General features: G+C 43.0%; 1 protein-coding gene across 4 annotated transcripts in view; it reads right to left on the bottom strand.

Moving 5' to 3' along the window:
- Positions 1-18,064, bottom strand: part of OXR1 (oxidation resistance 1) — a 224,462-nt gene that overhangs the window by 86,429 nt on the left and 119,969 nt on the right. For all 4 annotated transcript variants that reach the window (XM_081012561.1, XM_081012563.1, XM_081012560.1 and 1 more), the window contains one exon: positions 16,566-16,765. In XM_081012561.1, the coding sequence (XP_080868687.1) occupies positions 16,566-16,765 (200 nt within the window). The remainder of the gene's footprint in view (positions 1-16,565; positions 16,766-18,064) is intronic.

Here is an 18,064-nt window from a genome sequence, read left to right on the forward strand (position 1 = left end):
CCTTCATCCCTACATAGAGGGAATGTCTAATAAGGACTCTTTGAGGATTAGCATGGAAACAGATGTAAAAGGAAAGTAAGCCTGGCAGTCTAAAAGCCTTGTTAGATTTAAATCCACTTTGGATTCTTTTGCACTACCTAATTCAAAGTTATTTATTGCTGGGATGCGAATGTAAGAACACTGTAAGGAAATGCATTCAATTCAGCTTGAGTTTCTCAAAGAAATTCTGTAATCAGTTTGACTCTTTGGCCTTAGTAAGAAACAAGATCATTAGGCTAAACAACAATGTCAGGTTATTTTCACTATCAGATTTAACCACTTGAGTGTCTAGTTTAATATCTGAAAACACATTTCACAGATGCGAAAGCAATTAATACATTGCTGGCACATAAGAAAGCAAATATATATATATATATATATATATATATATATATATCCAGGGGAGAAACCCCAGTGGTTTTAAAAAGATCTTTATGGCTTTAGGAATGTGTAATCTATACTAAGTAAAAGAGAATTGTGTCAGCACTACTGTAGAAAATCGATGCATTACAATAATCAAAGGCCACTAATGGTGCTTAATAGGTATTTATGTAGTATTTTTAGACTGCGGTCCTATAGGTACTTAGGTGAAAGTTAACCCCATTGAACTTGGTGGGACATACTCTAGACTTGGTATATTTAGGACTGCGCCATTACAGTATTCAAAATGCTTCATGTACATTTTTGTGTCCTAACTTTTACAACAACTCTACCATATCAGGCAACCTAATTATTATGCCCATTCTGCAGATGGTTGGGCTGAGGCAACCTAACAAATTCTTAACTGGGATGAGATTTGAACAGGGGCTTCCTGGCTCACAGATTAATTTCGAAACCACTCAAACCCTCTTTGGAAGTTATAAAACTGCAGCCAAGTGTGCCACTTCTACCCTGTCCGTGCCACATTGGCACGATTTTAAAAGGGCTGAAATGTGTGTCCACTGAACATCCTTACATACTTCCTTTCAACCAGGAACCTCAGACTGCACAGGGCTGTCCGTCATGGGGAGACTTTTATGCATGCTCAAGTGAATTCTTATATTGTTATTAAGATTGGAGGCTGGTATTGGTTGGGTCCCTTCTGGGCCTGGGATTCTGTATCCATGAAGTTCAGAATCCGGTAGAAGAACCAGATGAACTGGTCAACCCAGGTTCTTTGTGGGGCTAATAGCTCTAGCAGGGCTACCCACATCAGTCCCTTAAAGAGAGAGAGCCACGCTCCAATAGTGATGACAGGAGATGCTTCAAGGAGGATGGAGGTGGACCTTTTCCCACCTCACAGGATGCCACAACATCCTAGGGAGAAGAACAATAGGCCAGGAGGGCTGGGGTGTGTGTTTTGGGCTGGGCTAGAAGCTGGGGAGAGAGGCTTGTCTCTCTAGGTGTGCTGAACCAAAGCCAAGGCCTTTGGGGCTTCCCAGAAAACCTAATGGAGATGCTATTGGAGTGCTAACGCTGGGAGCCCTTCCATCCTGTGCTCAGGCTGTATATATGTGAAAATAAAACCATACCAGTCTCCATTGGTCTTCATTCCAAGGAAACCAAACTCTGGGTAAGTGCTAAGACCCCTGGAATCTCCAACTGTGCAGAAATTGGGGTGCATGCAACACGATAATTATTATGGGCCAGATTCAATTAATGAGTTCTGCTAGAGGAAGCCTGCAGAAGGACTTCCACTAAAACAACTAAGCTTTTCCCCCTCTCCCACCTTCATGCCCAGAACTTGTGCCCAAAAATTGGTTCAGGGTGGCTGGGAGAACCCCCAGAGCGGTGTGCCAAAGGAGGAGAGGGGAGATTTTTCGGTCTGGCAAGCTGAAATGCAGCATTCATGGAAGAATTGCCAGAGAACTCTGTGCCTGGCATCCAATCTATTTCTTCCCCTCTGCTGTTAGGTTAGTACACTCAGTGACTAAGTACCTATGTTCAAACCAAGAAACTCTCTTTATTTGACCACCTTCAAACTTCATATTAAAGTCACTCTTCCAATACAGATGGGTCCTTGGTAAACAAATTGACAGCTGTGGACTCTTTTCTAGAATTGCCTGGAGAAAAGTCTGGCAATGATTATGTTGTTCAGTAAGCAGAAACTAATTCCCACCAGTGTATGCACCCCCAGACATTCCCCCTCAGTCATCAGATCTTGATTCACAAAGTTATTAGAAATTCAGAGATGATCTTCAAGCTGAACATCGTATTGATCGGGCAGCGGGCGTGGGATCACTGACTTTCAGAAGTAGCCAAGTGCAAACAGTGTGGTTCCTAGCATAGCCGTGGTGTTTGTGTGTTCCTTAAGCTCTGGCATAACAGAAATAAATTCAGAGGCTTGTGTCTCGATTCTGCTCAAATTTTCCACAGCAAAACATACAGAGGATAGACAAGCACCAATATGGGAGAAGCCCAGTACAGTCATACCTCGGGTTAAATATGCTTCGGGAGGAATATTTTCGGGTTGCGCTCCGCGGCGACCCGGAAGTAACAGGGAGCATTACTTCCGGGTTTCGCTGCTCGTGCATGCGCAGATGCTCAAAATGACGTCACGCGCATGCGCAGCAAATTGCGACCTGCGCACGCACAGACGCGGGTTGCATTCGCTTCAGAATGCGAACGGGGCTCCGGAACGGATCCCGTTCGCATCCAGAGGTACCACTGTACAGTGGTACCTCCAGTTACGAACTTAATTTGTTCCGGAGGTCTGTTCTTAAGCCGAAACGGTTCTTAACCTGAAGTGCGATTTCACTAATGGGGCCTCCTGCTGCCACCACGCACTGGTGCGTGACATTTGCTCGCATCCCGGGGCAAAGTTCCCAACCAGGAGCATCTACTTCCGGGGGTTAGCGGAGCTTGTTACCCAAAGTGTTCGTAAGGAGGACGGTACGTAACCCGAGGTTCCACTGTATGGGGAACCTTTGGCCCTCCAGATGTTGTTTATCTGCAACTCCCATCATCCTTTGCTTCCGGCCATCTTTGTTGGAGCTGATGGGAGTTGTAGTTCGGCAACATCTGGAAGGCTAAAGCAACAAACGCAAAACTGACTGTTGGGGGAAATAACTTTGAAACACACAATTCTAAAAATGATTCATTTTGAACTGAATATGATCGACTCGTTAACATATTTTCATGTTTGCCCTGCCAACAGTTATTTAAATTCTACTGGCCTCAAATCCCCAGCAAAATATGAAATGGTAATCAAAATATTAAGATCAACACAATGATTAATTCGTTCTTCCCTTCCCCACATTGTGCACTGACTTGTAGTATCACTTGGAGTATGGTGTTTATTTGGGGCAGATTGCCTCTAGAAATGAATTGCATTTCAATAGAACCACCCATTTTAATCAACAGACAGAAAGACTACTAAAAATATTTAAAACAGTGTACCCATTTTGTGCCATCTTTATCATGCTTGAATGCATTGTGCAGTTTGAGACTTCTGATTTTATGTTTTATTCCATGCGCTACTAGAAGACTATATAAGAAATGTTTTCCCCTACCCCAATTCTGCAAATAGGCTTCCCATTGATGCACAATGCTTTACAGTTACACATTTCTGGAATACAAACTTAATTTATAACCAGATGATACAAATTTCAATGTGCTTCATTTTGGCTGGATCATGCCCTTCCTCTTTTATGACTCATTATGCTTTTTCTTGCTTGCCTGATTATATTCCTGATCTTGAAACTTTCTAAGTCATGCCAAGTGGAACATCACTGATGGCACATCTCATACCTCTGACCTTAAAATGATGCATCTTGGTTGTTTGGAATTCAAATACCTTGATTCCTATAACCTTATTTAACATAACTTATGCTGTCTGCAGCTCTAAAGGCATATAAACCATAGCATAGGCATGTTATAGTATCTATAACAAGGAAATGGTAGAAATGTTTAAAAATTGAAGGGATTATACACAACATATCCATATTAATTTTACATAACTGTAAGGATGAATCTTGTCTCACTGGTCTATGGCTTGTGGACATGCCTTTTTTGTACACATATGTCCATTTGGACATATTCTGATGTAGCAAATTATATCTTTTGGGGATCAGATCTTGGTTGACATTATTCAAAGGCCAGAATATGAAAGCCCCAGCTCAAAAATGTACTGGAAAAAAGAAAAGGAGGAAATTGCTTTTATATGCATTATGCCTACATATTTAAATATGGCAAAAGAACAGTAAAATTCTAGCTCAAGAAAGCTGAGGGCAAATAGTAAGATACAATTGATTTTATCAGAGCTTTATGTGACCCACAGCAACCCAGAAGGCCAATATTGTTATTCTAGGCCAGGCATCCCCAAACTCGGCCCTCCAGATGTTTTTGGGACTACAACTCCCATCATCCCTAGCTAACAGGACCAGTGGTCAGGGATGATGGGAACTGTAGTCCGAGTTTGGGTTGCCTGTTCTAGGCAGACCCTCCCTTGAAGAAATCTCCCCAAATTATGATTCTTCAGAAATGGATGGCTATGAGAATAATGTAAGTAAACAAGCATACCATGAATTTCCTTACTGTTCAGTGTGGTGTGTTTTTTTTTAAAGGAAACAAGATAATTCAAAGTGTCAGCAGATCACAAAAGTTTTTAATTACATACCTAAGTAGTCACATATGCTCATATTCCATTAGCAAAAAAATATTGTCAGCGAGAGCCTTGACATCTTATATCAACAACTCCAGCAGCGGATTATTCTTGCCTGTGTTTTGTTTTGTTTTTTCCCCTCACAGCACCGGAGAAGGATGCACATTTTATCTTATGCAAATTAAACAGATTTTTAAAAATTAAAATCCCTCTGGCATACCAATTAGAGTCACCAAACTGGTGGTGTGCTGCTGCTGTTTACTGTTATATAGTTCCCCCTCCCCCCCAAAAAAAAACCTATTTGGCCAATTAGCAACTATATTTACAAAACGGTAGCTGTCATAAATGTTGAATATTTGATGGCCTGAAGTCATTACATGCTCCTATGTGGCTGCCTCAAATCAATATGGAATCCTAAATGTTACTATAAAGCAGTAAATGCACGAGAAAGAACAGAGAGAGCAGGCTCGGAAATAATCCCCACCGTTTGCAAAAAAAAAAAAAAAAATGTGCTAAGAGACAGAACTTCCCCTTAAGCCACTGGTTATCAACCAGTGGGCCGTGACACCCAGGAGTGCTGCGATTGATGGTCAGGGGTGCTGCAGGCAACCCTAGCCTCTTTCTCTCTTTCTTTCTTTCCCTCCCTCTTCTGATGCCCTCTCGCGTCTCTGCCTCGCAAAGGCTTGCACAGCTGTTTGCTGCAGCAGCCCTGGCTACAAGCTCCCCAGGTGAATGGTGCCTCTGGGACTGACCAGGGGGTGCTGCGGAGGCTGCCCAGAGGACTCCCAAGGAGAGGGGAGAGGAGAGGAGGCTGAGGGAGCACTCCACAAGGGAGGGTGTTCGAAAAAGGGTGAGAGGCTGCCAGCTTGGCAGGGAAGGGATGACATAACTGGGCTCCTGAGCCCCACAGGGGTGCCACAGAAAAAGTGTAGTTGGTCAAGGGAGACGTGGACTCAGAAAGGTTGAAAACCTCTGCCTTAAGCAGGTGGGAAAGCTTTGAGACATGCCACACTATCCTATGCAGGTCTACTCAGAAACAAACCCCACAAAGCTCAAAGGAAATTCCTCTGGCAAATGCATTTAGGATTGCGGCCCGAGGCCTTGTTCCAAACTGCATAGAGGCACCTTCTGTGAGCAGAGGGAACCTCACACAAGATGCCTCCATTCAGCAATTAAGTACAGTGGTACCTCTGGATACAAACGGGATCCTGAAGTGAATGCAACCTGTGTCTGTGCGTGCGCAGGTTGCTATTCGCCGCTTCTGCGCATGCGCATAACGTCATTTTGACCGTCTGTGCATGCGCGAGTGGCGAAACCCAGAAGTAACGCGTTTCATTACTTCCGGGTCTCCACGGAGTGCAACTGGAAAATCTTCACCCTGAAGCAATTTCAACCCAAGGTATGACTGTATAAGCTTTTCTGCTGTATCAGCCCCACTGAGCAGTGCCTCCATTCTCTAGCCACCATGGCAAGGTTGGCCCTATCATTAGGCAGACTGAGGCATAAGAACATAATAAGACACAGCAGGAAGGAAGGCAGAGGGAGAGGCAGAGTGTTGGTGCTGACCTTTAAAGCCCTAAACAGCCTCAGCTGAATATACCTGAAGGAGCGTCTCCATCCCAATCTCTTGGTGGTTCTCCGAGGATCTTATGCTGGTTCCCTCCCCAGGTGAAGGGCCTTCTTGGTAGTGGTGCCCTCCCTGTGGAACACCCTCCCTTCAGATGGCAAGGAGATAAAGAACTACATAACTTTTAGAAGACATCTGAAGGTAGTTCTGGATCGGAGGTTCTTAAAGCTTGATGTTTTTATTATGTTTTTATATATGCTGTAAGCCGGCCAGAGTGGCTGGGGAAACCCAGCCAGATAAGCAGGGTATTATTATTATTATTATTATTATTATTATTATTACAAATACAATTACATATACTTAAACTTGGTTACACTTTGGAATTGACTCTAAAGGGTTTCTGTTAATGTCTGTAAGATTTAACAACAAAATAGGTACAGATTCTTATGTAAACTACTCATTTAGGAACCCCATGTCTATACCACAAAAAGTGCACTTACTAATAAAAAACAAAAAATCCCACACAGAATTTCGCATCTGTACTGTTACCAAGGAAACTACTTTTGTTATCCACAGGTTGCACCAAGTCCGCTACAGTTGGCTTATCACTCACAAACAGGTAGACGAGTGCTCAGGAAACAGAGATGATTTCTCTTCCTCTCCAGATTCTGTGAGCCCACATTCAAAAGAAAATAATTGGAACAATCTATAAAAGCAGTTTGCATTTGTTGGGAATGTATAAGTGTGCTACTTTATTGTGTTGTGTTAATTAGAGTTGGAAGTATTTGGGTGTTTGTTTTGGAATGGGGCATGAGAAAAGTAGAATAAAATCGGTGCAAATTCACCTATGAGCGCAAATATAAATATATGTTGTGTGTGTTCTCCTTTCTCTCAGGGTTTCTTTTATGTTATGGAGGGTTACATTCTTAAATATAAACCTACTACAGTGGTACCTCAGGTACCTTAAGTACTTAATTCGTTCCAGAGGTCCGTACTTAACCTGAAACTGTTCTTAACCTGAAGCACCACTTTAGGTAATGGGGCCTCCTGCTGCTGCCGCGCCTCCGGAACACCATTTCTGTTCTCATCCTGAAGCAAAGTTCTTAACCTGAAGCACTATTTCTGGGTTAGCGGAGTCTGTAACCTGAAGTGTATGTAACCTGAAGCGTATGTAACCTGAGGCACCACTGTAATCTATTAAGATAACCAACAACACCCCTCTTTTGTGTCCAAAGTCCATGTTTGCCTGGGAAATGCCATAGCTCAGTGGTAGAACAATTGCCTTGCATGCAGAAGGTCCCAGCTTCACTCTCTGGCATCTCCAGGTAGGCTTAGCCCATACTGAGCTAGACAATACTGAGTTAGATGGCCCTGACTTGGAATAAGGCATCTTCCTCTTTTATGGAAGAGGTTCTTCTCAGTGGCGGCACTGAGGCTCCAGAACTCCTTCCTTAGGAAGGCCTGTCCCATGGACATCTGCTTCAGAATGAAGCCTTCGGCTGTTAGCAGCTTCATGGAAGTCTGCCTGATGGTTTATACTGTAGCTTCTGTTCTTCACTGGTTTTATCTGCTTCATAGAATCATAGAATCATAGAGTTGGAAGAGACCACAAGGGCCATCGAGTCCAACCCCCTGCCAAGCAGGAAACACCATCAGAGCACTCCTGACATATGGTTGTCAAGCCTCTGCTTAAAGACCTCCAAAGAAGGAGACTCCACCACACTCCTTGGCAGCAAATTCCACTGTCAAACAGCTCTTACTGTCAGGAAGTTCTTCCTAATGTTTAGGTGGAATCTTCTTTCTTGTAGTTTGGATCCATTGCTCCGTGTCCGCTTCTCTGGAGCAGCAGAAAACAACCTTTCTCCCTCCTCTATGTGACATCATTTTATATATTTGAACATGGCTATCAAAGCACCCCTTAACCTCCTCTTCTCCAGGCTAAACATGCCCAGCTCCCTTAGCCGTTCCTCATAAGGCATCATTTCCAGGCCTTTGACCATTTTGGTTGCTTCGTTTTGTTTCAATATGATGTTTCATTGTTTTGGACTTCTGAACTGCTAATATATATTTTTCTTTATATTTTACTGATAGCTTTTTGGAATGTTTACAAAACTGTGAAATAAATATTTTCTATCATTCAATTCATTATGTTGCCACTATTTACCTTTTTTTGTGCCTGAATTGTGATTTCTTTTCCTTCAAAACGTTAATGGTGTTCTTACTAGCCAAGGTGTGGGGAACCTCTGGCTTTCCAGATGTTGCTGAACTACTGTTGCCATTAAGCACGCTTGCTGGGGCTGATGGGAATTGTAGTTCAGCAACATCTAGAGGTCCAAACGTTCTCCATACCTGCACTAGCCAGTACTGTATAATAGGTAAAGGTAAAGGAACCCCTGACCATTAGGTCCAGTCGTGACTGACTCTGGGGTTGCGGCACTCATCTCGCTCCATAGGCCGAGGGAGCCAGCGTACAGCTTCCGGGTCATGTGGCCAGCATGACTAAGCTGCTTCTGGCAAACCAGAGCAGCGCATGGAAACGCCGTTTACCTTCCCGCCGGAGCGGTACCTATTTATCTACTTGCACTTTGACGTGCTTTCGAACTGCTAGGTTGGCAGTTCGTACTGTAGGTTGGTACTGTATAATAATGGGAACCTATTCCTAACGATGAATGTCCCATCTTAGAGCACCACCGCTGGTCCTAGAGCAGCTGATGGTTGCCATTGTCCAGGACTGAGGCTCTTCCCTTGAGACCAAGTGGGCAGAAGGAGTTGCGGATAGGAGCCAACTGATGATAAAGATGCTAACTCAGAAGAAATCCTTACAGTGCTTGGCAGAGTCATTTGGTCCCTGGCAGCTGATGGTTTAAGAGAATGCAAGAAAGCACAGGAAATAACTGATGAGGCAACAGGTGTTACAGTGGTACCACGGGTTACATACGCTTCAGGTTACATACGCTTCAGGTTACAGACTCTGCTAACCCAGAAATATTACTTCGGGTTAAGAACTTTGCTTCAGGATGACAACAGAAATCATGCTCCGGCGGCGCGGTGGCAGCAGGAGGCCCCATTAGCTAAAGTGGTGCTTCAGGTTAAGAACAGTTCCAGGTTAGGAACGGACCTCTGGAACAAATTAAGTACTTAACCTGAGGTACCACTGTATTTCCACCAGAGAGAGATTAGCGGTTGACTCTGTGTTGACTGTAGATACACATCTCACTGGCTATATGAAACTAGTCTTAGGGAACCAGTTGCATGTACCCAGCAGTGACTTAGGAGACAGATACATGTCTCATTTTGCTGCAGAAGATGCAGGCAGGCAGCTCAGATAAACATTAAAATGCAAGTGGATATGTGCATCCAGATCCCCATTAGCAATGGAGGTGGAAAGCTGCTTCCGTGTACTGACCTCTCTTGTTGAAACAGGGCAGCAGACAGGAGGTTTCTTAATACTGCTGCAAGAAGAGTTTATTTACAGAGAGAGTGTGTGTGTTTTAAGCACTATCATGCACATTTCCAGACTGCCATGAACGGCACAAGACGCAAACTCTGCTAAGCTGCCATTTGAAATGCATCGTAGCTTTGGAGGGCAGAATGATGATGTCCACTTTAATTATTCCTCTCATTTGCCCAGCATGAACCTGTTTGAATATGCAGCTCATTATCCGATAAATATTGACTCTTAACCATGTGGTTTGGGATTAGCGTGCCACAAATTAATGCCACCCAGGAAGAAGCAAATCCAGTTGAGACAACTGGTGGGGGCAGAGGACCTGCTACTTACGCTATGTGTTAATGCAATTTCTTAATCCATTTATCATGGTAACGATTAGCCCGTGTTGCTTGATCTTAAGACATTGATTGCTTCTGGCAGAGAACAATGTACCAACAAGGTCGGAAGAAGGTAAACTTTTCATGTCAAGTCTTTTGCTGGCCTAGTTAAATTAGTGAGACAGTTGTTAACTACATCATTGCTTCTTGTATGAAGAACTCAGTGCTAGAAGATGGTACTTTTGTGTGTGTGTGTGTGTGTGTGTGTGTGTGTGTTTGTGTGTGTGTTTTTCCTCCACTTTACTATGCCATCTGCAGACCCTCCAAGTGTCCCTATTTTCTAGGGACAGCCCCAGATTAACAGAAGCCATCCCAGTTTCTGATATGATCCTGGAATGTCCCGCTTTTCCTGAGGATGTCCCTATTTTCATCGGAGAAATGTTGGAGGGTATGCATCTGGGTACACAATGGTAGGGCCTATGTTCACACTGCAACCTCTAGTTCAGCAGTTATGTCTTCTCCAAATAATTCTTGCAACTGTATATTTGTGCGTTGAGAATTCTCTGTTACTATTACTAATTTCTGCTCCACACACAAAATTACAATCCCCGTGTTTTCCTGAAGAGAAAGAACGGCTACAAAAACAGCGTTAAGTCTGTGGCATAGAGTCAGAAGAGTTAGTTAATCAGAATGGGGGGGTGGGGGTGGAATCAATTTTTATTCTTTAAATTTATGTCATGGTTATTTAAGCCAGTAATTTAAGGTTTGCTTGTATACCAGAGGTATCTGAGAACATTCACAATTCAAAGTGTTGGTGCTGATCTTTAAAGCCCTAAATGGCCTTGGCGCAGTATACCTGAAGGAGCATCTCCGCCCCATCATTCTGCCCAGACACTGAGGTCCAGCGCCAAGGGCCTTCTGGCGGTTCCCTCACTGCGAGAAGCCAAGTTACTGGGAACCAGGCAGAGGGCCTTCTTGGTGGTGGCTCCCGCCCTGTGGAATGCCCTCCCATCAGATGTCAAGGAAATAAACAACTATCTGAGTTTTAGAAGACATCTGAAGGCAGCCCTGTTTAGGGAAGTTTTTAACGTTTGATATTTTATCGTATTTTTTAATATTCTGTTGGGAGCCACCCAGAGTGGCTGGGAAAACTCAGCCCCAGATGGGTGGGGTATAAATAAATCATCACCATCATCATCATCACTGTGAAAAACCATGAACAGAGGCTGCATAACACTTTGGTTGTGCAACATCTTGTGAATTAAATCGCACACCGAAGGGAAGAAGCTGGTTCATTTCCCTTGTGCCTAGCTGCCTGATACCACGTCAGACCATTTGCCCACCTAGCTCAGTATGGGTGACACTGACTGGCAGCACCTCTCCAGGGTTTCAGACCTGGGAGCTTCTGCTGTCGGAATCTCTGCTGCAACTGAGCTGATAAAGCCCATCTTCCGGAATCGCCTTCCAACGTGATTAATGACCTGAGCCTTTGATGAGGCTCCAGGCACATCCCCATTCAGCTGAGAATCAAAGCAGCACGTGGAAGTGATGAGATTTATGGCTACATCGCTGTGCTTTAATTTCTTACTATGCAGACAGAAAACACATCCTCTCTCTGTGAGAGCAGAGAGCAACTGAAAAACAAAGGAACAGGAAACCAATAACGTCACATCCGTCTCCCATCTCCCGTGAGACTTCCAACGGTAGGGAATGTGTGGAATGCAAAACAGAGCCTTGTGACTCCAAAGCACTGCACAGTGGCAAACAGAAACTAACATCTGCACGGAAAGCAAGTATTCTGCCACTCAGCTACGACGGCCTTTCCCCTTGTGGAAGATAAGGAAGTCTGGGTCTCATCAATGCCAGGATAGGAAGCAACATTGATCCACTATGTACGCACCTTGAACCCCATCATGAATTATGCTATTAATGCAACAAACAACTAGACTTGGTGGTTTCAAAGCTGCTGTCTTGCTAGGAGTTTTCCATGTTCTTCTCGCTAGCCAGGAATGGGAAATCTATAAGAAGCATTTGTAAATATATTCCAGGAGCTGGCTTCTCTTTCCAACCAACGGCATCCTATATTTCACTGCTCATCCTCCTTTCAGCAGCGATACAACACAGTTCGCAAGCCCGTCATGACACGCAGTATAATGCATATAAAAAGCCACAAAAAACAAGACAGATATATGCTACTACACGAGGGAGCTGTTAAGCGTTTCAGATGTGGTGGCTGAACCTTACAGCTAACGCTTAATTCTCTGCTTTCTAGTCTATCAACAAAGATTTAAGATAGAATGTCACATTTGGGGTTGATGCTGTCTCTTGGGAACTGCTCACATATTAGGCAGAGAAGCGATTAGGCAGCTGCGCAAGGCTGCTTACAGATTTGCTAAGAGTAAGGAAACATATAATTATGCAGTTTGGCATTTTATGTAAAACAAATCACTTTCACTGCCATCTTTATGCCTCCTTCTCTTTTGAAAAACGAAGCCCCGTCCCATTTGCCAATTAATAACCTTCATTTTTTACACCTTAAGGAGAAACAGCCATAAAACCCCTTGAATAAACGGGGGTTTCAGCAGGATCTCAAACGCAGGAAATTGCAAAAAGTTTCTAAAGAGCCCAAACACATCAAACACTTGGGTTCAAAACACTAATTACCAGCAATCCACAAAATCTGCTGAGGTGCGCACATTAGTCAATATACACTTGCTTTAGGCATTCAAACTTCCTACTCTCAATTAAATCTTCAATGTGGATTCAGATGTCAAAGAATCTTGCATAGAGGAAACTGTCTCATACTGAGTCATGCCATTGGTTCATTTACTGCAGTACAGTGGTACCTCGGGTTACATACGCTTCAGGTTACATACGCTTCAGGTTACAGACTCCGCTAACCCAGAAATAGCACCTCGGGTTAAGAACTTTGCTTCAGGATAAGAACAGAAATCGTGCTCCGGCGGTGCGACAGCGGCAGGAGGCCCCATTAGCTAAAGTGGTGCTTCAGGTTAAGAACAGTTTCAGGTTAAGAACGGACCTCCGGAACGAATTAAGTACATAACCCGAGGTACCACTGTATTGCCCAATATTGACTGGCAACAACCCTGTAGGGTTTCAGACAGGGCTTTTTTCCAGCAGGAACTTGCCAGAACTCAGTTCCGGCACCTCTCAGGTGGGTGCAACTGCCATTATAAGAGAACAAGGGAGGCGTTCATGGTGTGTTCTGGCACCTCTTTCTTCCAGAGAAATAGCACTGGTTTCAGATAGGGGCATTTGGTTACGTGATTGGTTAGGGCCACCTCTTCCTTCTAGTTTTGACTTGCTACATTACTCCATCAAGGTTATCCAGTCAACTTTGCATAGAGTAACCCATACAGATCCAATTTACAAGTTTTGGTGATAGTCTGAGCACTTGGAGGAATTATTGTAAAAGGTACATTAAATAGACAAGGAATGGTTTTAACCCTGTTTCACTGCATAGATTTTGGATCTGAATAAGCCTTTTATTAATAAGGCAAATACAAAACGCTGTATTTTTTAATAAAGTCTTGTTTGTAAGCCACCCAATTATTGTTAGGCAACCATATAAATCTAATAAAGAAATGGGCCAACGTTAGTCATGCTCAGCACAGACCCACTGAAATCAATGGACAAGTCATGTAGTTGGCGATCACATCATCAGAGGCAATGCAGATATTATCACACATGAAGTTCTGTACAACGAAGTACATAGACTGTAATTTTGAAGGCAGCTTCTGGGGAATTTCATCATATGCCAGACATGTGGATTCAGGACAAAGGTTTAGCCTCTAGTCTATTGTTTATCATCAGTGGCACCCATTACTTTCTCTCCCATAAATACATACTGTATTTTTCCGTGTATAAGACTAGGGTTTTTTCCTTTAAAATAATGTCAAAAAATTGGGGGCGTCTTATACACAGATACATCTCCCCCCATTTTCTTAAATCAGAGTCCCCCAAAATAGGGGGTGTCTTATACATGGGGGAGTCTTATAGACTGAAAAATACGGTAACTTCTTTCTTTGTGCTTAGGAGAAAAGCTTGCCCGTTAGTTAGAAACCTGGCTGGCCCAGTTGCCCACAACTGAGAATATGGCACTATATGTTTCTGTCACCAGAGATCACCTCTTAATCTCTGCAGAAAACAAGCCCTCTTTCAACACATATCCCATGAATAAGAGCAATGGATATTTAGCTCATAAGAATTGCAGAGACAGACAGTTTTTCGGATTTGTTGTTTTCTTTAGTTTGAATAGCATTTGCTTCTTTCGGGGGTGGCAGAAATGGAAATAGACTCCCATTACAAAACACTGATCTATGTTCCTCATGTAATAATGGTAAAATGCAGCTCCCGTTGATTGGCAATTTTGTCACACAGTGCCAGGCAGACTTCTGGCTCCAGACCAAAAATAAAATAAAAATTACTTTTTGCCGTTCATGATTGCTCTGTGCAAAAGCTGGAACCTAATTCCCACTAAGGTACAGTTGCACCTCAGGACATTTCTCTACCAGCGCAGAGTTCCTAAAGTAATAAAGGATGCTCAGCTGGTATTGAAATGGCACCTCACATTTATGGCTCAAGCAAAGTTCTTTGAACATTTCATGGTCTTAAAGGATTGCTTAAACACTAGCACAAAAGTTTATTAAAAAGAAATCGAGGAAATTTAGCTTGTTTCAAACTTTGGCAGCTTCGTTATGAGCAACTTGAATACCTGACTTTTCAAAATAATTTTTTAAAGCCAATTTTCCTTTAAATTGCCGCTAGGAGGGTCCAGGTGATTCACCTCCGACTTTATGGAAGCATACTGATGCAATCAACTCCTTTGGGAGGAAAGCCAGGATATAAATTTAATAAATACCTCTGCCAGGGAGACGGGGCTAGGGATAGCCAGAATCTTAGTGGCAGTTGACAAAGCAGAGGCCTTGCAAGCTACTACCAGACTAAAGACTAATGTTTGCTTTGGTCACTGAGATGCACTAACAAGGCTTTGATGCTGCTTGCAAGACAGAGAGCCTTTCAGAGAACAGTTTATTAGCAACCTCCTCTGTCCATGTTTGAGACTAGGTTTGGAGGGAACCACCAGGTTAAAATACAACAGAGAGGCAAACTGGTGAGCTGCAAACCGACCTAATAACTATAGCGATTCTAAAATGAATGTGGAGTCGCACAAGTATTGTGGTTTAATGTTTAACAAATAAAACGATTCTACAGATGCCGTGCCCTGCTACACATGTCAAAACAGTGGTCCAAGGAGCCATGAGGTTCTGGGGTCCCTGAATTGGAAGAATCAGCGGAAGAGAACAAATTTCCCCAGGAACATGGGAAGGTGCTTTATTCTGAGTGAGACCATTGGGCTATCTAGCGTAGCATTCTCCACTCTGACTGGCAGAGGCTCTCCAGGGTCTTAGGCAGGAGTCTACTGGGACCTTCTTCAGGCAAAACAGATGTTATGCTACAGAGCTGTGGTCCTTCCCTGATAAGAGAGCTTTCCTACCACCAGTGCACTCCCCATGCAATATACTGGGTATATTGGAAGTCACACTTTCAGTTGATGGAGGACAACAGCAAGGCTTAACAGAACTGGACAGTTCTGTAGGTGGACATGTCTTGGAACATCTTGACCCCAGATCCCCAGCAATGAACCAGGGATCTGTGCAGGGATCTCCAGACGAGCAAAGGATAGGAAATAATTTCATAAAAAGAGGTCAGGAAAGAACCATGAAGAGGATCAGAACCAGACAAACACCATTTTAAGCCAGCAACCACTACCCTGAGACAAGAGAGAGCCACACATTGCTTGCTCTGTTTTTTTGTAATCACTACTGCTCCCTTTATGATACGATAATCTTTATTGTCATTGTCCCATACAGAACAACAAAATTGAAAAAAATCTACATCAGACATTCAAAAACCAGCAAGCCTGCTATCCCAACTATCTCAGCCTGGTTAGCCCCCTAAATACTCTGATACCTCATAATTAAATACAATATACTCCCATAGATACTACCTTACACTGCGTTTAAAACCAAAATTGCATTTGAATAGAAACTGTTTCCTAGTCTTTATAACCCTGTACCTTCTTCCAGAAGGCAGAAGCTGAAAGAGATCATTTCTGGGGTGTGCACTGTCCTGCACTATCTCTGCAGCTTTCTTATGGCACCCGGAAGCATAGATTTGATCCAAGGTGGGAAGCGTGCACCCAATTATTCTCTGTGCAGTCTTTACAACCCTGGACAGCATTGGAATGTATTGCTAAGGAACAGCAAGGAGAACAACAACAGTTACAACAGTGGCAATAGGAAGTAATGGACCACAGAACTGAATGTTTTTTTTAAAACAACAACACAAAACTAAAAGCAATGACAAGGCACTCCTATATCTCTTATTGAAGTGACCTGCATAAGGGCAAACTCTTAATGCCCACAGCAGATGAGAAAACAACCCGCACCGAACAACAGAAAACCCAGCAGCTCTGATTCACCCAATCAATGAACATGTGATTGATTGTTCCACAGCGAGAGCTTTCCTTCACTGAAGGAGATTACACGTTTTAAGGGGAAATATGGTGTATGTGGTTTGGCTCACCAATGGTGTAGTATCTCTTCAGCTCACCCCTCCGCGGGTTGCGCCGTTGCGTATTCGCAGTGTTGTTCTGCTCCTCCTCGGATGTAGCTGTGTTTGAGACAGGCGGAGGCTTAGGTGGTTGCATTGCATGTTGAGCGGCAGGTGCCAGAGGTTCATAGCTTGATGCAGAAATATCAATAGACTGTGACTTTTTCTTTAGCCTGGAAACAAATGGCGATAGCATGCTATTAATGTCTTCGTTGTACAAAGCTGATGGAGGAAATATAGCTAATTCCGATTCGGTTTTTTCAAAGAGGCACACACACACACCGCAGCAGAAACTAGTTAACAAGATCTGAATTAGTTGTGTGTTTTTTAATGAAGGCAATCCCCATCAAGTCAGTGGGGATATGTCAATCAATGAACCGCATTGTATTTTAACTGCAAAAGTTCCAGTGGTGTTTTTTTCTCCTTAGTAGAATTTATTGGTTTTGGATCAAATCTCTGAGGGAAAAAAGGCTCCACAATGCTAAGATTGTGGTGTGTTTTAGAGTGAAAACAAAACCCTACCATCAAAATACATTTTGAAAGTTGGAGTATCAAACAGCCAGCAGTTTAGTTGCTGAAAAGAAAAAAGGATTTAAAGCATTTATTGTGAAAAGAAAACCATCTCTCAGGAGACAGGAACAGTGTATACCACACTGAAATATGAGGTTGCTGTAAAATTGTCAGAGCACCCAGTGCCCACAGAGATGCGAAATTAAAAAAACAACAACAACACTTTATACAATTTTATTTGCAGAACTAAGAGAGTTTCTCTATTCTCCTAAATGTATGAAGGCTTTGATACACATGGAGCATATGAGAGAGGATATCTTCAACTGAAGATGTTTGTGTTCTATTTGCAAAGAAGCGCATACAGGGCATACTATTGGTATCCTCCCCAAATTTCTGGTTGTGCATGCTCATTTTTCAATACAGTAATTCTGCATTCATGGAATAAGCAATCCTAAATAAGTAAATGCACAGAGAAAACACGATTTTTGTATCTTTAAAAGGGACACATGAAACATTGTGCTCTCTGGAGTCCTCAAACTTTATTTTAATGATAGCTTTGATATTCAACATCATTTCACTTATTTACTTTTATAGATTTGTAGACCTTTCCAAGTGCTGTATTTCCCCAAGACAGAAGCATCATCACCATCATCATAACCAATGATGTTAACTCCCAGAACCTTTGGTTTCAAATTGGAATACGTGAGCTTTCCAAAGCTCCCCTCAGAGTAACTGAGAAATTACCTCGGGGGGGGGGGGTGTCGAGAAATTACCTCAGCTAATTTTTCCAAGCCTGTTCAAGAGCTTGTAAAATTCACCACACCCTGCTCTGAGGAAACAGGAGCTTTCCTTCTATGCTATACAGTGGTACCTTGGTTTGCAACCGCTTTGGATTACAACCGTTTTGGATTACAACCACGTCAAACCCAGAAGTACATGTCCCTTTTTTTGGGGGGGGGATT

The sequence above is a fragment of the Podarcis pityusensis genome, assembly GCF_964106645.2.
Source record: "Podarcis pityusensis genome assembly, chromosome: 7".
Classification (NCBI taxonomy): domain Eukaryota; kingdom Metazoa; phylum Chordata; class Lepidosauria; order Squamata; family Lacertidae; genus Podarcis; species Podarcis pityusensis.